Genomic DNA, 22700 nt, shown 5'->3' with positions numbered 1-22700 from the left:
CCGGGGGCCGTCTTCTGTTTCGTTTCTCAGCACTTGGGAGCGAGTGCTGAGCTGGAGGAGTTCAGGGAACAGAGGAAGAGACAGCTTTGCACCGATTACAGTCACTCTCCCACCCTCAGCACAGCCCTTATCTGCTCTCTCCCCCAGATGAGCTAATGCGCGCTGTCAGAATGAGAGATTGCAAGTGCAGCAAAGACAAAAAGCTAAGGAATGAAAGATAGCGCCTTTCCTGTGGGCGATTAGAGATTAAACGTTTGCACACGGGAGCAAACGGGGCCTTGAAAGAAGACGGGAAAACAAGCAGGTCTTCATTTTTCCGATGAATCCTGTCAGTCCCTCTGCAGGCCAAACCCGATTTGAGCGTCAATCCATACGCTAGTGGAGGTAAAGGGATTCCAGCACTACCTGGACTTTGCTCTCTCGGCTGAAATGTCTCAGACGTTTGCTAACATTTCCATTTTATTCAAATCCATGGCCTGCGCTCAAGGTCAGCTGCCCTGGGAGGGGAGGAGCAGTGTGTGCTGCAGCATGCATGCGAGTCCTTTCCAAGCCCAGGAGTGACTCACCCAGTACCCCCACTTCTCCAACTCCCTCTCCCTCTCCTCCCACGGGAGACGGAAAACAGCACAGGGGCACCGCTCTCCCGGGCTGAGTCAGACGTCCGAGACGGGGTCCACCCCAGGGAGACGATGAGAGAGACCGAACATTGGCGCCTGAGCCAGGCAGGCCAGGAGTAAGTCACCCAGGATTCCTGCCCCCATCAGCTCTCCTCTCTCTTGAGTTAGGTCCAGTCACCCTTGTTCATGGGCTAGTCACAGCTCACGAGACTGAGCTCCGATGACAAACACCGAGATGGGTTACGAATGCATTGGAGAGAGAGCACCTGTTTTTGTGTGCCTCCCTGTGCCCACTGCACCCCCAGGGCAGGGTCTGCCCACTACAATTCCTCGTCTAGGCAAACACTTGAGTTATTGTTCTGCTAAGCAAGTAATCATTCAACTGACAGAACCCTGGCCCTCAAGGACTGAAGGGTAGGTTGATTTTTTTGGTCCCAGAAGTGGATTCATTGAACATCACCTGCTCAGCTGATCACAATCGGTCCTGGTCTTCAATCACTCACTCCAGGGTGACCTGTAAACCGCGAGATTCTGCCACCCAGGGTCATATTTGAGCTCAGGTGCAAGAAACTACAAAAGATCCCTGTTTTGTTTTAAAACACGCCGGACTAATTTTGCTATTGGATAATACACCGGGTTTCGCACCCCTGACGTACGAACTCCCATTCGTTTATTTTATGGATGGTCTTTTCTTAAAAAAAAGTTGTCATTTTAATGACATTGGCAATGGGACCCCCTTAGCTCTGGGGTCGGGTGCAGTTGCACCCCCCCACCCCCATAACACCAGCCCTGCTGGAACCCCTTAACACCAGCTGACCAAGTCCAATCCCAGTGAGCACAGACGTGTTCAGGCAAGAGCAATAATAATATTTTATACAGCAAACTGCGCTGTACATTATTTCAAGGTACAGTGTGTATTTCTGTGCTTGGCGCAAGGAAGGCATTCCTTTAGTTCAGAATGTTTAAAATCAGTTCGGACTCATACCATCTAAATAGTGACTGTATGGAGGGGCAGTTGTAATAAAACATTAAACTTAGTACAACGGTACTTTGAAACTTAATTAAAAACGCTGACAAATCAAGAAAAAGCTATTTTCCAATTCCAGACAAACTTTAATACATTTGGTATTTGTACAGACGTGCGTTTTTCAGTAGGCTACGACGCAACAGGTAGCCAATGCTGTGCTTAAAACCTAGATCGACATTATTCGGTTACAAAGGCAAGCAGACCGAAATCTTGGGTGCAATCGCAGCTGAAGGACACACAGCAGTGGCCTGAGCTGCCTGGGTTCCTGTGTTGTGTGTCCGGCTGTATCTCACGTACCTTTGTTGTGCGATTCTTGAGGTGAATGACTATTATCGCATTCGAAATATGCACTTCTGTTTGCTCACGTGTGCACAAACAAGAGCACGTTCTCTCCCCCCTACAACAGCATGAACCCCATTGCACCAGAGCAAGATTTCATTGTGTTAATTCAAATGTTACTAGACAAGAAGAGACGAGATCCACTCAGCAGGAATCTGAGCACTTAATTAACTATTGCCAGATATATCCCAGATTACTTAATTTCTTTACCTAAAAACAAAAAAAAAACATCTTAAATCTATACAAAAATAAACACCCATTTGAATAATCTCACCCTTTCTCTGAAACGCATTGCATTGGTGCTTCAACTCTCTGCACAGGAGAGACCAGGTGCAGACTGAGCAGAAGCCAGTCCACTCTCTCAGGAGCAACTGCTAAGTCACGAGCAGAGGAAGAGATGTCAGGGGTGCAAGAGGTTATTTTTAAAATGATGTCAGAGATTCAGGCCCAGCCACACTAATTCTAAGGGGCTGAAATAATTCATCCAACAGAAAACAAGAATAACCACAACTGCAATGACAGTCTCTTGTTTGCAGACAGTAACCAGTAACCCCCAGCCTGGGCTCTACAGCTGTGGAGTGCGTTCCCAGTTCAGCTTTCCAATTACCTTAACGAACCTCATCATTGGATCAAAATTTACATTCCCACCCCCCCCCCCTGAAATCGACAGTTAAAAAGAAGCACTGGTTTATCACAAGGTAGATAAAAACAAATCTTTCTTAACCCAGAGGTGTTAATTTTGCAAGCTATTTACATAATTAGACTCATAATTCAACCTCCCCAACGCAGGGCTACAGCCGTCTCCCTCTGGACGAGCTTCACAGAGCAATTCACGCACACACATGCAGCTTTCCTTTAAAAAAATAAATCTAAAAAAATTACATTTGTATATATAAAAAGATCACAATCTAACAGTTTGCAGTGTGGCGTAGGCCCGTGCCCAGGAGGTACTGTAACCTCAGAGAGCTGATGATTGCATTTATCATGGTTCAGCTTCTCAGAAATGCTGAGAACTGTAAGGCACAACACGCCCGTCTTGACTTTTCCGAGCCAGGCTTTCGCCAATATCAGCTCCCGCCTGCAGCTCGGACCCCATGTCGCCTGGTCTTCCCTTTCCTTCTACCTATAAACTGTTCATAGGTAAAAATGTTTTAATTACTATGGTAATTACCATTACCATTGAAAATACCCTCTCATATTACACGCTTAAAATTCAAAACGAGGCAAACTTACATCATGTATCCACCGAGTGGCACTGCAGGCTATGTTACAACAGGCAGAAGTCTTAGAAGTTAGAACTCTTAGTACAGTTATATGAATTTTTAGTCCATTAAATCATATTAATGATGAAAATGTGAGCCATTGAAGGGGTGTTACTGACACAGGCTTCAAAGCCAGGTTGTTTTCATTAGTAATATAAAGTCGCAGTTCAGAGTTTATATTAATGATGCAGAGTGAGGGTGTGCCAACCCCATCGCTGTTCAGTCTCCTATCTAACAGGAGACTGTGCCATGATCCTTCAATCCCAGTAGAGTCTGGTCTCGGGAACGTCCTGCAATGACACAAGCCCTTCGGCTCAATCCATCTCCAGTTACTGCAGGCAGGAGTGGCCTTGCAGGAGCTCAATCGGAGTGGAGCCACCAGGTCAAAGTCCAGGTCTTATCTTGCTGCAAATAGCGGTTGTCAAAAAACAGGCCAAGGCAGGCAAAGTGCCTGGAGTTCCTCTGCTTCGGGGCTTGCAGCAGAACACACACAGCAGTGTGTTGCAGTAAGGGACCTGTTTTTCAAACTACGAGCCCACGAAGGGCGATCTGCATGCTAACTGACGCCACTGTCGGGCGAGAGCACCATCTGGCTGGTGTTCCTCTGGGCTGCGTCTCATTGCTCTGTACACTTTTACAGAGTTTCAGTTTCTGGAGGGGAAGACACTATACAGCACCGCAGAAGATCCGGTCGTTATCGCCGGGGTTCTCTCTTATAAAGTCAAATCCCAGGAGAGGAGCACAGACGGGGTGTAGGGGCTGGCAGGGTGCTGGGTTCTCTCCCTGATGGGGAGAGACCAGGATCCAGGGCTGTTGTGTCCATCATAGCAGTAGTCGAAGAAAAAAAAAAAGGCAAGAAAAATCCGCGAATACAAAACAAACATCATCATGGCAACAGGAGGCGTGATTCAATATGTATCCAGAAAGTCTTGTTTCGTGAATCCTTTCTGCAAGACAGAAGAGAGACGCACAAGGTATTTAGTCAGTATGGCGTAACAGAGAGAGAGAGAGTCTTTTCCCACGCACCGGAGAGGCAGCATGGAGAGCTACATTCAGCACCTCCCTGCTGCTCTTTCCTTAGCTTCAGGACATAACAGGTGATGGATCCAGGTCCGAACCGAGCCATCTTGTGTTCTGGGGAGACTGGGGAGACGGTCGTCCAGCCCGGAGGACACGCCCTCCACTGGTGGTGAAGAACACCACCAGTACGACAGGAGGTTCCTGTGTGAATTCTGAGCTGCCCCCCCACCTATTGATAAATAGTCTTGCCTTTCTGGACACACAAGTATTTCTAAGAAAAATAATCCATCTACAAACTCCTTGCTCATATGTTTGGGGGGGGGGGGGGGCGATTTTATCTAAAGCAGCACGCAGTGGAAATGGAGAGCAGATTTCCTTCCAGCAGGAAAGTTCATCTGGGTGCACGCAGAGAGGGGGAGGCACAGGGAGTTTCGAACCCGGAGCTACACTGCAACAAGCCCAGGTTGCAATGAGCTTCAAGAACTTGCTTAAAATTGTTTGTTTTGTTTTTTTAAACACTAAACCCGTTTTCTACAGAAAATCTTAAAACCAGTAAATGAAAAAATTGTAGTGGTGTATAATTTCAACAAAAGTCAAACAGTGTCGTCCCCCTTATGGGGGAAACCATGGCACTGGTTTCTCAGTAGAGCTCGTCTTTTGACGAGGGGGTCTTTTCAGCGCTTCCGAGATGAGGATTTCAGTCTTGTGTTCCGACGTGTAAATGAGCCGGGGCTCTTGCACGAGGGTTGTGCGAAGACAGCTAACCACGAGACACCATTCGCACGGCTTTTGGAGAAACCCCCGAGGACGAGACAGGAGGAGAAGAAACAGGCTGGTTTTCACACGTAAACCCAAGAGAAACGCAACACCGCTTTGCGAGATCTCGTTCAAAGAGAATAAAAGCCGAAAAGAAACCGGAGACGGGTTCTACCGCTGTTCAGACTTGCTCTGCTAATCGTTCGGTAAATCACCCCTTTGCCCCAAGCGAAACTGTTTTCAGGCGCGCAGGAGAGAGAGAGAGGGCGCAACAGAGAGGAAGGAGGGGGAGCTGGGAGGTGCAGCCCTACAGAGAGACAGTGGGCGGCGCCCGGGGGGGGGGTAGGGGGGGATTTAGGGAGAGGCAGGGCGGGCCTGTGCAATGCTCTGCACAGCCTGCACATTCCTGACAGAACCAAGCTGCTCCGGGACAAGGTGGGGCCGGCGCCATGGCAACAGCACACCTCCTTCAAAACAGACGCACAGCGCAGCGCCGCGCCCCAGGGACCTCTGCAAGGCCAAACCGCTCACATGGCACACAGAACCACTTGTAAAAAAAAAAACACCCCGTCTCTCCTTCTCCCTCTCCCAGTCCGAGCAGGCGCTACGCCTCCTCGCCACCTGTACCCTCCTGCACCCACAAACACGGGCGCTTCTGTCAGATTCTGCTGAACCTCTGGAGGCACGAGAGGCTTTGAAATTCCACCCTGATCCTGCTCAGCCCCGCGGGGCCATTTTGTAGAGCAAGGGAACAAGCGGTGGTTTATTCCCTGCTGGAAAGAGAAGAAAAGGAACAACGTTTCGGCTGTGGAGCCTTCCTCCAGGGCTCCACTGGCTCGAGAGCCAAAACGTCGTGACTGTTTTCTTCTCTTCTCGCGGGGAACAGACCTGTACTTGTTCCTTTGCAGCCTGCGCCCCCTGACGCAGCCGCCCACCTGAACCATCTGCACGTTAAGTTGGCTATGGAACCATCAGGGGAACATGGATGGGGACAGGTAAGAATGGAGAACGTGGGGAATAGGGCACAGGAAGGACGGTCTAAGGTTTACGCCAAGTGATTTGGAGAGACTGTGGAGGATGAACTAGGGTTTCGTCAATGGCTGGGACCTTGGTTTGTCAACCTGTCCGAAAGGGAGAACAGTTCTTAACACGTGAAGCTGCACCTCACCCAGTGCCGAATTTCCCAGGGCCTATGAAGGAGGGAAACAGTAGTGACTGATGAAAAACGCGCTGGAACAACATGCTTGCGATCGACTCTCGGTGCTCCAGATCAATAATCCTACGCTATCTAGCGCCTGTTCTAGAAACTCGAAGTGATGATCGCTTGACTCACTCCATCAATCACGGGGTTCAGCATCAGAAGAGTTTAAAGTGCGTCATGTCCATCAACGTCATTCAATGGGCGTTTCCCCCTCTTTCTGCACATTTCGGAGTGAAGGTGCCCAGGGCCTACGAACACCTAAATCCGGCCCTGATCTGACCAGGGGCTTAAGCTTGTCACAAGTTCCCTCTTGAACCCCTGGCCAGCGCATTGGAGGTGTGCGTTTCATAAAAGCAAATAAGCCTGACATTTAATACACCGGTACTCAAGATAAGCTAAAAATTACAGTGCCCGGAGCAATTCTGCAGGGTTTTCTTATGCATCTTAAATCCGCATTAAAGCCCTGAACGAATTGAGTTTAAACAACTGTAAAGTAGATATTTGGAGGTGAAGATGAAGGTGTCATCTGGAACTCTCTTGATCATCCAGCTCTTTCCTAGTTCCATGGAAGTATCTGCCATGACTCCTGAACCCTACCCCACCCCCAACCTATAGACTCCCCACCCCCAATCCTGGCCCAGTTCCAAGCAAAGCTCCTCCTGATTGACCAGCCTCACCCCAGTTCTATGGAAGCCCCACCCCCAGATCAACCAGCCCTGACCCAGGGCCATGAAATTCTCTGCCCCCCCCCCCCCCGATTGATGGGCCCTGCCCCCAGGTCAACCAATCCTGGTTCAGTCTCTTCCCCCGCTCGACAAGCCCCGCCCCAATCCCATGGAAGCCTCACCTTCTTGTATTCGCTGTGCAGCTTCTTGTGAAGAAACATGTTGGTGAGCAAGGTGGACGAAGCCTTCGCTGCCTTCACCCTGTCGGGGCTGAGAGAGAGGAGGGGAACAGGGTGTGAGGCGAAATCACGAGGGGTGGCCTGGGCCAGCTGAGTGGTTTAAACACACTTTCCAGCACAGATGACTGCGCTGCACAAGTAGCTCAGCGCATGAGACGATGATGCATTTCCCCTAAAGAAGGAGGTGAGGTGACGAACTCCGTAGGTATGGTACATGCAATCTATTCCCTGCAGACGTTAAACACAGTGGGAGTTCAGCCCTTGTATTCTAATAGGATTATAGAACAAAGGAATTGATCTCAGCCAAAGGAACAAAGACTATGCTTCTAAGATGTAAATATGCAGAAACATGTTTTCAGAACAAACAAGTTACTTTTCTCTACACCAACCAGCATGTGCCGTTACACCTCAAAATTGCCAAAACAATCTGTTTGGGTTTTTTTTTTTTCATCCTTTCCACATGGAGGCTGGGTTCAGTGAAGAGAGAACAGTGAGTCCAAACAGGAAGAGGAGTGGGCGAGTGGCCAAGTGGGCGTCTCTTGAACCCACCTGTTGTCATGAGAGGTCTTGATGGCCACCAGCTTCTGCACCCCGTCGAAGAAGTTGATGTCGCGGGCAGCGAGAGAGCTGCCCATCACCAGGTTGTTAAGGGTGGCTAAGATGTTGATGACCACACCGCTGGACGGCTGCTTCTGGCGGCCGTCACTGGGCAGCTTGGACACCAGAGTGTTCACCACTTTTGTTGCTGAGGAGAAAGAAAGACAATTAAAAAAAAACGGCAATAGACTTTGCTTTGAAAGCAGAGTATCTGTGGTATGCAGGGTACACAATGGGTTTGTTTTCAGGAGATACCGTTGTAGGACAAGTACAGAATGAGAGTACCACATGCAACAATTAATCTGAATAATCAAAACTGAGAAGCACATCCCACTTCTATAAACGTTTTGATAAAGGTTCCTCTCACGTTTCCTAGCCTGTGTCCCGTCAGATCTTGTAACCGAGGGCACTAACTAGTGGTCTGAAGCAGAATGAGGGCTGGGGACCTCAGTAATTTGCTTGGTCAGCACCCACTGAGTGGGGCTTGATGAGGGGGCAGGGCATGGCATGCTCTCCGCTCATGGGGGGGCGGGGCACAGTACTTGGTCTCCGCCCAGGGGGCGGAGCCCGGTGATCTGATGGGTGTCTGCTGCTGACCGATTGGAATGAGGTGCATCAAGGACTTACCCATGTCATCCTTATTCCTCGTATGGAGGGACAGATTCCTCAAGAAGCCCGTGAGAGAGCGCAGCTCTGTGTCGTTGTTGGACCGCAGGTGATCTATAATCACTGGCATCATGCGTTCCTGTTCCAGGGCCACTCTGCTCAGCACGCCTGCCCACTGGGAGAGACACACACAGGCCTGTTAATGGCACGGGTACTGTATTGTGTGAAACTTTAAAAACTGCCGCATCCATTTTCCCCTCTCATTAATGACCCATGGAACCCATGGAATCCAGTACGAATTGGGGGGTCGTCAGTGCCGTACCCTCATTTCTCCAGCGGTGAGGTTCTGCAGAGCCCCAGAAGCTGCCTCACGTGTGGTGGTGTTGATCTCACAGCGCTGCAGCACCTGGTTATACAGCCCGACCACCTGGGGGTGCCACAGCCATTCCTGTCCCTTGGGCTCCTTGGACACCTCTGTGAAGGTGGGGAGGGCCTGGTACTGTCTCTGCAAGGGCCAGGAAGAGAGCACAGGGCAGGTCAGCGTTGCCACTCAACGCTGACATCGCTGCCGATAAACTACAATTCCCACAATCCCCCCCTTCCATACTCATCCTGAGGATGAGAAACATCACGTTTGAGTCATTCCCTGAAATAACAATCCTTTTTAATTCCCTTTCCTCTAGCAGTAGTAATACATTTCACATTCGGAAAAATGTCCTTTTCCTAGCAAAAAAAGCAAAAAAACAACACGGAAAACATCCACCAAATGTCTCCACTGTCTACTTCTTGTGTGCGAGACATGCAGCTGACATTCAAGCCATTTCCAGTCAGCTGATGAGGATTACAGACCAAACTTGGGGGGGGGCAGTTTAGAGGAGCTAGGAAGAAATCACGTGTTCATGGAGGGAACACGCAAACATAACCACCTTTAACAGGCACTTTTCTTTATGAAACAGCACCCTACAATTTATCTAGGCAACGAAGGGTTAACTTCATCTGTCCAAAGTGTTTCATGTTACCCTAGGCTCAGTGCATGTCCTTCCCTGGGTTCCTATTGGCTGGCGCGTGTGTGGAGGAGTGTCAGTTCAATACCATGCATCCTTGAGCTGACCCGGAGGCGACCCAAGATGGCTCCCTCCATGGACGAGCACATGGTAGAATGCGCACCCCCCACCTTCACTGTTTTGCTCCAATAGATCCTGAAATATCCGCATACTGCCAACGCGCATAAGGAGTCTGGGACAACCATCTGGGCCTCTTTATTATGAACACCTGGACTGCTGTATGCCCATCTCAATCCTTTGGATCGAAAGGATAGGTTTTTCTTCATCTGAAAGGTCTATTGTTACTGCCAGTTAGCACAGAGTGAGTTTGAATTTGCTTAATGCAGACCCACGACTGGCTAAGCGTATTGCTAAAGGTGGGTCTATTATTAAACGTTGTGTTCTGCTGAAAAATTGTGATGTGTTAATTGTGGTCACTAATGTGTTCTTACCCTTGTGCATTTCTAACCACTACATAGAAAGATCCACATCCTGGCCAAGTGAAAATGTCCTGAACTCAGTTTGCATCGGGATTTGATCTTCGAAATACAGAGGGTATAGGAGTATGGACAGCCGTTACACACAAACACACAAACACACAAACACACAAACACACAAACACACAAACACACAAACACACACAACTCTCTGACCCCCCACCTCCTTGGCCTTCTTGCCCTGCGGGGTGAAGCAGCCGATGGCGTTGCCCCGGGGGTCCCGTGCCTGGGCGCGGGTCGGCCCCTCCAGTCGCTGCAGGACGGAGGGCGGGATCTCGTTGTACAGCTGGTAGGACAGGTTCCTCAGGACGCACACCGCGTTCTCCACCCCCTGGGGGCAGAGACAGGTCGTTAACCAGGGAGCCGGCGCTCTGAGCCACCAGCCAGAGACTGGGACACAGGGGGGGGCGGCTGTGTTTATTTCAAGGGCTCAGGAGAGGAGAGCTGGGGAGAAGCTGAGCAGCTCAACATGGCTCTCTTACAGAACCCTGCAGGGGCCACGAGCTACAGGCAGAGATCCCCTGCAGCCGACACCGACTCTGGTCCGTGCCCTGCAGGGAGATGGCGTTGGACGGGGAGCTGGGTGGCAGGGGAGAGGAAACCGCCCGAGTGGGCGTGGCATGGCAGCTGGTGTGGCCGCGGCGCACAGGGCGTCTCCCAGCCTTCCTCGTAGGCGAAGGGCGAGCCGTTCTCAGGCATTCATCACGGAACACCGGGATCTGGGATATGCAACCTCTGCGTTTGCACCGCCTCTTGGGGGAACCCACAAAGCAGACCCGCAGGCTGTGTGAGGTGCTTTGGGTGCCTTGCGGACGCAAGACATTTGGAAAGAGTGTGCAGCAGTGAGAGCAGGGGGCAGAGAGCAGCAGCCCTTATCACTTCAACAGGGTAATCAGTAACTCGAGGGTAAATAACTTGGGGATCCAGGCTGCCCAGCCCATGGCTGAGGGTGAAATCTGGTTGAAGGTAAAACAAAGCTGTTCATTTACTCTGGAGCCTGGTAGTCAGCCCCACCCCTCGTTCTTCCCAAAGCGCTCTCTCATCTCACCTTGTCCTCGGATTTCCCGTTCTCCAGGGAGCTCTGGGTGTATCTGACCAGGGCGTCCACCAGGCCAGGTGTCTCCCTCATCCTCTGCCGGGTCTTTTCGCTCACGGAGCTCAGGTTTCTGGGAGGGAAGCGGGAGTGTTACAGGCAGTGGGGTCAGGGGTCAGGGGGCGGAGTAAGGGGTCAGCTCAGCAGTGTGAGCCTGGTCAGTACCTGGATGGGAGACTCCTGGGAAAGCTAAGGTTGCTGCTGGAAGAGGTGTTAGTGGGACCAGCAGGGGGCGCTCACCCTGTGGTCTGTGTGGGTCCTAATGCCCCAGTATAGTGACGGGGACACTATACTGTAAAAAGGCGCCGTCCTTCAGATGAGTTGTAAAACTGAGGTCCCAACTCTCTGTGGTCCAAGGGCATTTCTCGAGAAGACTAGGGGTGTTACCCCGGTGTCCTGGCCAAAATTTCCCCCCTGGCCCTCACCAATCATGGCCTCCTAATAACCCCCCTCTCTGAACTGGCTTCATCACTCTGCTCTCCTCCCCACTGAGAGCTGATGTGTGTGAGAGGACTGGAGCATCATCCAGGGGGGGCTGCACACTGGTGGGAGTGGAGGGGATCCCCATCATCTATAAAGCGCTTTGAGTGGAGTGTCCAGAAAAACACTATATAAGTGTAAGGAGTTATTATAATGATTAATTATGATTGAAGCCCCAGGGAGTGGCGGCTGACTGGTGTATGGATCGAGAAGGATCCCTCATGATCCAGTCAAGCAGCGCTTCACATGGGGATCACGCCGGCGGAGGGGGTGAGCTGTGAAGCGGGGGCTCACCCCTCGCTGCGCGGTGCGCGAGAGTGAGGTACCTCAGGCAGCCCGTGGTGTTGTAGAAGATGTCGGCCTCAGAGGGGCTCTGGGTCTCCCCGGGTCCCGACAGGGGTATCAGGATCTGCTCCGTCAGGTCTGGCAGCGCCTCGTTGGCCAGCTTGTCCTTCAGGTTGTCCTTGGAAGAGAGATTCCACAGGATCCCTGGAGAGAGAGGAGGGAGGGGGGGGGGGACAGGCAGAGAGGTCAGGGCGTGGGAGTCCCTTTCCTGTCAGGGCCCCCGGGGGGCCACGCCGTCAACAACAGAGAGCCGAGAGGTCAGGGCCCCCAGGGGCCACGGCGACAACAACAGAGAGCCGAGAGGTCAGGGCCCCCGGGGGGCCACGGCGACAACAACAGAGAGCCGAGAGGTCAGGGCCCCCGGGGGGCCACGGCGACAACAACAGAGAGCCGAGAGGTCAACAGAGCCCCGGGAGTCACTCCTGAGCAGGGCTCACACGCTAGAGGGACACCTTTGTCAGCTGGTGTTCCTTCCCATTATGCCAATCAATTTACTAATCAAAAGGATTTTTCTTAATTTGTAACTCTAGGCCCTTAACCGTTTCCAGATCATAAAAACACAGTACGTTTAATTTTTAATAATTTCATTGTTTTCTTAAAAAACTAAAGAAATTATTTTTTAAAATGCAATTAATCCAATGAGCATATACGTTTACGTATTGTAATCATCAAGTGCAAAGGTAAAATAGAGGTGTGAACTCCAGCGGACGTAAAAGAAAATGGTGTTTTCTTAATTGGGGTTTTCTCTAAAAGGTAACGATTTCTCAGATCAGTGTCCTCAGACAGCTCCTGTCATCACCCAGACTCCCGAGAGAATGTTCTGACGTTCTGGGTGCCCACTTCAACAACGAACGAGTCGAAACACTTTTCTCTGCCTGTCATGTTATGACAGCGGTGGTGTGGAACGACAAGGACTTGCGCACCAGCTGAAACTCCACTGTCAAATCACAGGGATTCTTTTACTCCCTTCCCAATACCTCAAACGTTCTGCTAGTTTGCTTATTTTTAAATATCCGCATATTTCAACCGCTGAGGTTGCATGGCAACTCCTGATGTCTCCTGCACCCCATTTCTGTAGGACACCACAACGGACCAGCTTAGGCAAACTCTACTCCTGGGCTGCACCGTTTCCATCGAAGGAAAACCAGCGACACAAACCACCGCCCAGAACCGAAAGGAGGGGAGCCTGCAAGCAGACACCCTGGAAAAGAAGAAAGTAGCCCACCTGCAGCTCCTTTAGCAAATCACCTGTAACAGCTACATGGACACAGTTTTCACTGTATTCAGCATAACTTCACTACTTGTATATATTGCACACACCCTGGACACACAGCAGCTCGACTCATATTGAGTTTTATTCCATTTCCATTACATCTATTATTATGTAACCTCATTTTCATAACCTCAATTTTGTGATTCTTGCGAGCTCACGGAAAAGACATTTCATAGCCAGCAACTACTGCTGCACCCTGCATTGTCGTGCACTTGATAAATAAACTTTGATTTGATTTGAAATCTACAGGCACCAGCACGCAGCGTGCACGCAGCAATCCAGCAGTCGTGATGATGAAGGCGTGAACGTGCCTCCTAGCACACCGGCATGTTCTCCTTAAACCGAGCCCTGAGAGTCTGCCTGCCGCAGGTCCAGAACAACCGGGACCAGATCTAGAGCGAGTCTGGAACGCCGACACAATGTTTCTAGACTAGGGGGACACCAGAACTGGATTCTGCAAGCTGTCAGGTTATTGAGCTCTCCCTCTACCCCTCTTGCACTGATGTGTTTTTTTTATTTTGCACGCCGCTTGTGCCGGGGTTTATTTAAGTAGTGCTTGATTGCTGCCGTTGCTGTTCTGCGTTTAGGTGTGGCGTTTCTTTGTCTTCGTATCAGAGCATACAGGCAGATAAGAACGACACTGCGCTTGAGCCTATGACACACAGACTGAATTCTGAACTGAACTGGATTCCTACAAGGGGCTCCTCCTTGCGGATTCCTTCCTGCCCTGGTGAAAGTGCCACACTGGGCCGGGATCTATATCAGGTGGGGCACAGGTGTGCAGGCTGGTGGAGTGGGGGGGAGGAAGGACTGGGAGACTGGGACGGAGCAGACCCAGCCCAGGAGGAGCAAGGCCCTCTAAGGGTCTCTGCAACCCCCAAGCCCCGCTGTCGGGCTGGCACTGACTGGCACGCCCTGCAATCTGAAAACATGCCCAGGTGTGTCTGCGTGGCACTGGCACAGATCGGGACTGGCATGCGGAGTCATTATGTCTGAAGATAAGCTGCAGTGACTCCAACGCACCCAAAAATTACAACCTGGCTGTGCAGCAGAACGAGGGAGGGGAGGGTCAAACTGAATCGACACGGACAGGCAGGATCCCTGGAGCGCCTGGTGGGAAAAGGAGAGAAGCTCATCTGGCATGTCCCGTCCGGCCCAGGGCCAGTCACAATGCGTCTCCGGTATCTCGCTGTAGCGCTCTCTCCCCCTCCCCCCAGGAACAAGGGGCCTGTCTTTGCCTCCCTCACCAGGAGCTGGAGTGGATGCCAGGCCACAGGAATCTCAAGGTCTGTTTGCCCTCCGCCTGTGTGATAGCAGAGGACACACACAGGGGGGCAAAGGGTGCAGACCAGTCATCCCAGCCCTGATGGGCGTTGAGCGTCTGCCAACAGGCCCAGTCACCCCAGCCCTGATGGGCGTTGAGCGTCTGCCAACAGGCCCAGTCACCCCAGCCCTGATGGGCGTTGAGCGTCTGCCAACAGGCCCAGTCACCCCAGCCCTGATGGGCGTTGAGCGTCTGCCAACAGGCAGGCGGGCCCTGCTGCCCACCGGCTGGACAGGAACAGAGGAGCACAGGCCCTTCAGTGGACCACTCATATTCCAGACAGCAGCACTGGAAGCCCCGTCGTGAATGAGCCCCTTCATTCAAGCACTCATCATCATCATCACCACTTTATTAACCCTTTACAATTTCTTGCATTAGGAATTTCTCTTTTTGCATACCCCAGCTTGCTCTCCATGAGACACACAGACAGGAAGAGAATCTGGGGGTCAGAGCGCAGGGTCAGCCATTGTACAGCGCCCCTGGAGCAGTTGGGGTGAAGGGCCTTGCTCAGGACCCCAGCAGAGTAGGATTCCTCTGTCGGCTGCGGGATTTGAACCTTCCAGCCACAGGCGCAGGTCCTGAGCCACAAAGCCACCGCTCCCCACTGAAGTGCAGCACAATGTTCGAAACCCCCCAGCCGCCGGGAGACATGAGGGAAAGGGCTTGATCCCCCCCTTCTCCACAGGCACAAGGCAGCTGCTGAATTTTGAGAGACCTAGAAAACCTCCTGGATTACGGACCTCAAGGACAAGGCTTGATTCCAGAACAGAATTACACAGACAGCAGGAGGTCTTTCTGTCCATTTAGCCTATTCAGCACTTAGTCACTAATTAATATGTGGATCCCGTCCGATTAGTCCATAACCTGTTGTCAGAGCCTGGGTGCTCACAGTCGGTAGTGCAGTGGTCAGCATTGCTGCCTCACAGCCCCGTGGCCCTGGGTTCGATTCCTGGGCTGTTGGCTGCAGGCACGGAGTTTCTATGCCATCTTCGTGTTCATGTGGGTCTCCTCCCACAGTCCAAACACGCGCTGGGAGGTTAATTGTTTAATGGGAAGATTGACCCTAGGTGTGAGTGTGTTTGTGTCTGCGTGTGCCCTGTGATGGCCTGGCGCCCGTTGCCTGCTGGGATAGGGTCAGGCCCAGCGACCCTGAACTGGATAAAGGGCTTCCACAATGGCCGGATGCACAGATGCCCACTGTGGTGTCTGTGGCTGTACTTCGTGTGCTCTGTGGCCTCTCTCTGCTCTGCTCTCAGCCACGGTTCCCTGATCCCTGAGCTCTGCTTTCTCCTGAACTCAAAACCCCACTTAGCTGTGGGATACCCACTTACTTACGACCCTGTGGGTTCGATGGGCAGGCGAAGAGGCAGGAGGCGAGGGGGGCGGGGCGGCAGGAAGCAGGGGCGAGGTGGGGGCGGGTCAGGGGGCGGAGCAAGAGATGGGCGGTGCGAGAAGGCGGGGCGAGGGGCGGGGCATACCGGTGACGTTCTTGCGCAGCTCGTCGTCGGACTCCCTCAGCGCCTCGATGAGCTGCGGGATGCCGCCGGCCTCGATCAGAGCGCTCTTGTTGTCCAGGTTCTCGTAGATGAGGTTGCGCATGGCGCCCGTGGCGTAGCGCTGCACGTCCTGGCTTTCGCTGTTGAAGAGCTTCACCAGCGCGGGGATGGCCTTCAGCTGGCGCGCCTGCGGACACACACACACACACACACACACACACACACACACACACACACGCGTGGCCTGAGCATTGGTCCTGTACTGCACATGCACATGCGTTTGCACTTCATGAGGGGCACGTCAGTAAAGACACGAGGTGAAAGGAAGAATTCCTAGACTCGCCGTCTATTACTCAAGCCCAGTCCGACACCCCCCGTCTCGCTACCAAGGGGGGCCCAGTCTGAACCCCTCCCCCCCGTCTCACTACCAAGGGGGGCCCAGTCTGGACCCCTCCCCCCCGTCTCACTACCAAGGGGGGGCCCAGTCTGGACCCCTCCCCCCCGTCTCACTACCAAGGGGGGGCCCAGTCCGACCCCCCCCCCCCGTCTCGCTTCCAAGGGAGGGCCTGCAGCTCCACTGAAACCAGCTTGTTTGCCTCAGAACCTGGACGTTTCTGTAGCCTAAAGCTCGAACTGAGCCACTGTTCTTTTTCTACTCCTCGTCTTTCCTCGCCGTCTCGCAAAGCTGCCCCGGAGCAGCATTTACATGTATGAAAACAAGAGGAGTGGGGCATTCAAACGAGGCTCCGGTGGGGACCAGCCCACACGCGCCATGGGGACAAACACACTTGATCCCAGCGGCGCAAAGCATTCCCAGCAAACACTCCCAGGAACCGCCCGCACTGCTGGGCGCACGCAGTGGGCAAGCAAAAAGAAATCCATGTTCTTATCCCCCCTCCCCCACTCCCTTTTTTTTAAACCAAAGGACACGGACTGAAAAAAGTTATTTTACTGAGCTAAAACAAGACCGAATGAGAGAAAGCGTCCCAAAGCATGCTGGGAACAAGGTCGCTGCGTGGTTCCAGCATGGGAGACGAGCTACTGGGAGAGCCGATCCTCAGGGAATGGCAGGAGGTAGAGGGGCAGAGGGCTCCTACCTGGGTCTTGGCGTCGCTGTTGTGGTAGCACTCGTGCTGGATGTAGGCTGCCCCCAGCAACTGCATCTCTGGGTCCAGCATGGACAGGTAGCTGACCGCGGTGGACATGGTCAGGTTGTTGAGCCTGTGGAGGTCAGAGGGCAGAGAGTGAGAGAGAGGCACAGGCACACAGATGGAAAACTACAGACACAGGGCACACGCATTTCTACAGCACTTGTTTAGCTCACCTGGTTCAAATTACCTTCTTCACTGATACAGCCCTTATTTTTTCCCCCACACAGGGCTTCTGAATGCTGGCTGACTTTTTCTTTTGGTTTGATAAAGTAAAACGGGTGTTATCGGTCACACCTAGCTACTGTTAGGAATTTCTGAGGACTAGATGAAGGTCAGATAGGTCTTAATCTGTAAAAACAGAATTTTAAGGGGTTGTCCTTTCTTTTCGGCTCTGTATTTATTTCCACGTGTGTGAACATGTGTAAAACTAAAGTTCCTCCAAGCCGATGCTCCGGGCGAATGACTGCGATTGCAGGTTATAACGCCTCTGATCTCAAACCAACCCTCCCCTTATCGAAACTGCTGCAATGCTGGAAAGCATTTGAAGTGACACCGAGCCGTCTGTACACGAGGTTCAGGGGACACAGGACAGGACTCTGGCCAAGCCACGCGTGCGACGGGACAGAAGAGCCCCGCTCGGCAACGCTGGGGCCTCTCGAGACTCACTCAAGCCACAGCCACCTGCTCAGCTGCACGGGCGTAGCCGCAGGGGTTAATTATTCATGAGGCGGCTGTCTTCCTTTACATCAAACAGGGCCCCGTCAGACCATCCCACCCTCTGCCACACCCAGACCGGTTCTGCAGCTCCGGGACAGCCTGAGCCAAACTTTCCCCACTCTCCTCCCTAAACCCAGCAAGATCAGGACGTGACCTTCAATAATTCTGGAGAGGACTGCTGCACACAGAGGACCAGAGGGAGGAATGGGAGAATTACTAAAGTAACAATATTCAACTCCTTCCCAAAGCAGCAGCTGACCCCGGCTTTGAGAGTACCCGCTGGGTCTGCCCAGCGAGCCATCGGCTGAGTTTTGTTCAGTGGACGGGGGCTCTTCTCAAGCACAGATGTTTGTCGGTTAACCTGTGGTCACCAGATCACCACGCGAGACCTACCAGCCTGCCCCCCCCACCCACCCAGCACAGCTCTGCGGCTTCTGCGAGCCAGGAGGAAGAAGAGAAGGGGCCGCAACCCCGCGTAACTCACCCGCCGTTGGAGTTCATGAAGTCAAACTGGCCGTCGTAGAGGTCCACCCCCTTCCCCACGCTGTGCAGGCTCTTCACGGACATGGCCCTGTTCAGGGTGCCCTGCTGCGCCAGCATGGCCGCCTGGGAGCCGCTCATGCCCTGGCCCATGATGCCGTAGCCCCCGGCGGCCACCTGCTGCTGCTGCTGCGACACGGAGCTGACGCTCATGCGGTTGCGGTTGTGCACGCGGCTGATGGTGCGGTGGGCCGGCCCCTTGTAGGTGTGGGCGGGGCCCTCGTCGGCGGCCACGCCCATGGCCACGCCCTCGGCCCCGCCCCCCGCCTGGCGGTACAGGGTCCCGCTCAGGGAACGCCGCATGGAGGAGGAGGGCACGAGGGGTGCCTGCCTGGCCTGGCCCGCGGCGCTGTAGCCCTCGAAGGCGCTGTAGGTGGAGTGCCGGTTGACCGTGGCGTCCCGCTCCGACGCCAGGCTGCCGTCGCTGTCTTCCCGCATCCAGTGGGAGACGGCGCTCTGGGCCGGCAGGCTCCGGAAGCGCAGGGAGCTCAGGGATATGACCTCGGGGTCCCCTCCGCCGCCGCGGCTCACGGTGCGGGAGACGGTCTGCCGGGTCTGGTAACCGGCCCGCACGTCGGCGCCGCCCTGCTGGTACACGCTGCCGCCCCCGGCGCCCAGGCTGATCTTCTGGCGCGGCCCCATCTCCACCGCCGAGCGGGTCGAGAAGCCGCGCACCGCCCCGTTGCCGTACTTGGACATCTGGCTGCCCTGCGCGGGACAGCAAAACGTCACCCGCTAATACTGGGCCGCCAACACAAAACACCTGCCCGCTCCTCCACCTCAAGCCCAGCTCTCCAGCGGCCGGGGACTCCCGGTTTTTGGAGGGAGGCGGATCGACGCAGGCCTGACCGCGGCGGGAGGAGGACCAGCCCCGCAGAGCTAGCTGTGCATTCTGGGACACTTCAGCACTGACGCCTCCCAGGTGGGACGAAAAGGAGAAAGAAGAACGTGGGCATGCAGACTGGACATGATCTTCCCAGCAGCCCGACATCCTGGACGCAGGAGCTTTGCCAGATCTCTATGGGCCAGGTTTAACCAGTCTGCAACTGTGTCAATGCTGAAGACCCTGACCTTAAGCCCAGAGTTCGTGCCTACAGTCACCCACTCTGCGGGGCTGGGAGTGTCTTCGCTGTGCTTGATTATCCGAAGGATTTTTCTCTCTCTCTCTTCAGTTGACTACTATAGAAAAACATCTCCTTTGTGTTTCTCCAAGTTTGCATGGACCATATTAAACGACTATTAAACATTATGGAATGACCAGATCTGTTAAAATGCTCATTCGGGCTCTGGGCTCTAAAATCTGCACTGCCCCTGTCGTCAGAAATGGAGGGCTAGGGTCCAGGCAGTCAGCGTGTTTTGGAGACATCGTTTCTGTTAAAATAGACCACCCTTGCACTGATCATTCTAACTGTTTACTGCGGTACACCAGGGCCAAACCAAAAGAGAGAAAAATGAAGCCAAGCAGAAAGTACAAGACGAGAGGGGTCATTTCGGCTGCTCAAGACGGCGCTGGCACAGTGCTGTGAAATACCGCAGGACGGTCCGGTCTGGGCTAGCCTGGCTCCAAAAGGGGTGTACACCTCCTGCCCGAATCGGCAGCTTCGGACGTGGAGATTTTTCTCCAGAACGTTTGTTTCAAAGCGAGACTGCTCAGCTTGTGGCTTGTGGCTCTTGGCTATCCTGCAATACTGTTAAAATATTCTGCAACAAACAGATCTAAAAAAACACCCATTCGTCCACATCTTTAGAACCTGATGATGACGGGGGACTCTCCGGGACTAGCATTGGCTACTTCCAGTTCCCAGGGAGAAAATCACTTTCCTGCATTCGAACACGTGGTTTCTCAGCACAGACAAAAGAAAACTCCTCGCCTAGTTTCACTCCTCTTATTCATCGCTAAAGTTGGCGGGTTTTGCAATTCCCTGGGGGGGTGTGATCTTTATGAGCAGGATGTGATTTTTGACAGTATGTTAATATTACTGAGCTGGTGCCCTGATGCAAAGTAACTTGCAAAGATGGCACGATTACCTGCTATTTCTGCAATCAGATTTTGGCACAGCTGGGATTACTGGCGTATGCGGGATCAAGCACCTTCCTCACAGGTACAGCACTAGCGTCAGACGCCTTGGATTTGAATCTGCTGGGCATGTATCCAGAACCCAAACCATTACTTCACCTTATAGCTCTTAGAATTATCTACTGTATTCGACCAGATCCCATATTAGACCATTAAACCCCCCTGGAATTCTCCTATATGACTCTGAAAGAGCAGGCGTGACGTCAGACTCACAGCGATTCTCCTGTTGACTGCGTACATCTGGGACTTGGAGCTGTACCCAGGGTTGTATGTGGAGTACTTCACGGTAGAGGAGCCTCCGTAGTCTAGGGGAGGAGAAGGAACAGGCAGAGTCAGTATCGGGGAGGAAGCAGGCGGTTTCTGCATCTAATCACACTCTGAGGGATGGGTGCCATGGGCCTTCAATTCACCTGAGGTTCAGAGGTCAAGGTCCAGATCCCTGCATTCATTAAGACTTTCTGAAGCCTTATAACCAGTCGGGGGGGGGGGGTTAATCAAACTCTTGTAAGCATTTCAGAATTCAACGGTTCTTTTTGACCCAGCAGAGCCCGTAGGTACCCACCTTTGGCCTTACACACAGATTAAACGCAGGTATTAAAGGTAAAGGCATGAAGAACTTGGAAGCAAAGATTTAAACCAATGATGGATTCATCACGCACAAGTCTTAAATTTTACGCGCTTAAACTAAGGAGCCAGATAGGGGGACAAAATGCACAAGTCAAATTTCTTTGAAAATGGAAGACGCCCTCCATCTCTGCAATGACCAAACCTGTTCCGCAGTGGAAACGCCCTTACCGTTCGTTCTGCTGGCCGAGAGCGACGTACTGGAGCGTCATACCGCTCCGCAGTACCGAGCCGAAAACCACCCCCCCTCCCCGCCCTTGCAGAAAGCCGAAGAGCAAGTCTCCTCTGAACCAGAAGTGGATGCAATCACAGGAAAGGTCTTTGAACCTGCTGCTGCCGAGTTGGGCATTAACGGCTGTGCAGCAGGTTGTCTAGCGAACTGCGTGTTCAGCTGTTTAATTAAGGAACCGTCCTCATTGATAGTGGCTTAAGTGCAGGCCCAACGATCCCAGATGGCTGAATTTCTCCTGCCTGCTGGAGTGGCGGAACGTCCGAACCTCTTTCGGATCGAACGCCCCCTACAACCTTGGGGTGACTCATGATGTCGTGCCGCGCACAAGAGGTGTGAAGAGCCACACAAGGGTGCCCATGTCGAGAGGCTTTGCAGTTTCATTAGCAAGTCCCCACCCGACGCTCCTCACAGCGAGATGCTAACCCCTTGTCCCTTCGGTGCTGCTCTTGCACAATTCCAGATTTATTTTCTCCTGTATTCTCGTGGATCCCGTTTGCTCCGGGGATGTGGGTGCATCCCATCCTCGGCAGAGACTGCCATCAGAAGACAGCTCTGAAAGACAGGGGGTGGGGGGAGCGGTTTCCAAAATCTCTGTTGCTCATCTTGTTCTAAAATTCAGGGATGGGAAAAACTTTCAAACCTATCCCTGCCTCTTCCGGGCCTGACTCCCCTGTGCACCCTGTCTGGGGTTATCAGCACTCTCTACTGATGACAATCCTCCCTGGAAGCTCTTCTCGAAAACAGGAGAGGAAGAGGCCGCAGCAGGCCAGCTGTTTAGCAATTCCCAAGAAAAAGAGCCGGTTCATGTTATACTAGATAAACTCCGGGAACACAAAACCCAGCTCTTTCTAAATACCGATAAGTCTTTTGCCTGTCTTTTTTCCTCCCCACTCTTTAAGGGTATTCCTCCAAGAAAGCAGACGTGCCATTTAGAGACCAAATTCTTTATTTTCTAAAAGTGCAAAGGCGAAAGCGACGCACGGTGCTTTGGGAAAGAATTTGACCACCAGGCAGGGTCAGAACTCCTGACCTGTGGGATGGGACTGAAAGGTTAACAGCTCCTGTTTGCCGTTTGATCTGTGTTCGCTGAAGATTCTGCTCAGGGATTACAGCAGGAATGTCCAACGGAGCGAAGCTCTTAGCAAGATGTATGGTCCTGTAAGACATCCTGTGTCTGTGTTGGATCCTCCTGCCGAGAACATTTCGCTCTAGGTATCGCACAACAGCTAGAAAGTAAACAGACCCCTGAAAGACGAACCCAGTGATCACAATTCATGTTCGCCAAGCTAGGACACGACTTAGCTGGTTTTAAGCCAGGAATTTAAAGCATCTGGTATTTTTACTACATGGCTCCACTGCAACAAGTTAATTTTTCACCTCGCAGAAACTGTCCTAGCTTCACCGTGTGTGCGTTAACTGTTTTACAAACCTGCCAGTCTTCCTGACCTGATTTGCCTAGGGCACAGGAAGAACTGTCAA

General features: G+C 52.7%; 1 protein-coding gene across 3 annotated transcripts in view; it reads right to left on the bottom strand.

Moving 5' to 3' along the window:
• Window positions 1-1709: 1709 nt before the first annotated feature.
• The window catches only part of LOC102688750 (plakophilin-3), a 37212-nt gene continuing 16221 nt past the window's right edge, over window positions 1710-22700 (bottom strand). For all 3 annotated transcript variants that reach the window (XM_069181485.1, XM_069181484.1, XM_069181486.1), the window contains 12 exons: window positions 20579-20670; window positions 18233-18996; window positions 16978-17101; window positions 15863-16067; window positions 11769-11931; window positions 10918-11035; window positions 10033-10200; window positions 8652-8834; window positions 8351-8504; window positions 7676-7871; window positions 7070-7157; window positions 1710-4192 (listed from right to left, as the gene is read on the bottom strand). In XM_069181485.1, the coding sequence (XP_069037586.1) occupies window positions 4154-4192; window positions 7070-7157; window positions 7676-7871; window positions 8351-8504; window positions 8652-8834; window positions 10033-10200; window positions 10918-11035; window positions 11769-11931; window positions 15863-16067; window positions 16978-17101; window positions 18233-18996; window positions 20579-20670 (2294 nt within the window). In that variant the 3' untranslated portion in view covers window positions 1710-4153. The remainder of the gene's footprint in view (window positions 4193-7069; window positions 7158-7675; window positions 7872-8350; window positions 8505-8651; window positions 8835-10032; window positions 10201-10917; window positions 11036-11768; window positions 11932-15862; window positions 16068-16977; window positions 17102-18232; window positions 18997-20578; window positions 20671-22700) is intronic.

This window comes from Lepisosteus oculatus, chromosome 21 (genome assembly GCF_040954835.1).
Source record: "Lepisosteus oculatus isolate fLepOcu1 chromosome 21, fLepOcu1.hap2, whole genome shotgun sequence".
NCBI classification, from domain to species: domain Eukaryota; kingdom Metazoa; phylum Chordata; class Actinopteri; order Semionotiformes; family Lepisosteidae; genus Lepisosteus; species Lepisosteus oculatus.
Note: the sequence above shows the minus strand (reverse complement) of the source record. Positions and strands in the feature narration are given on the sequence as shown.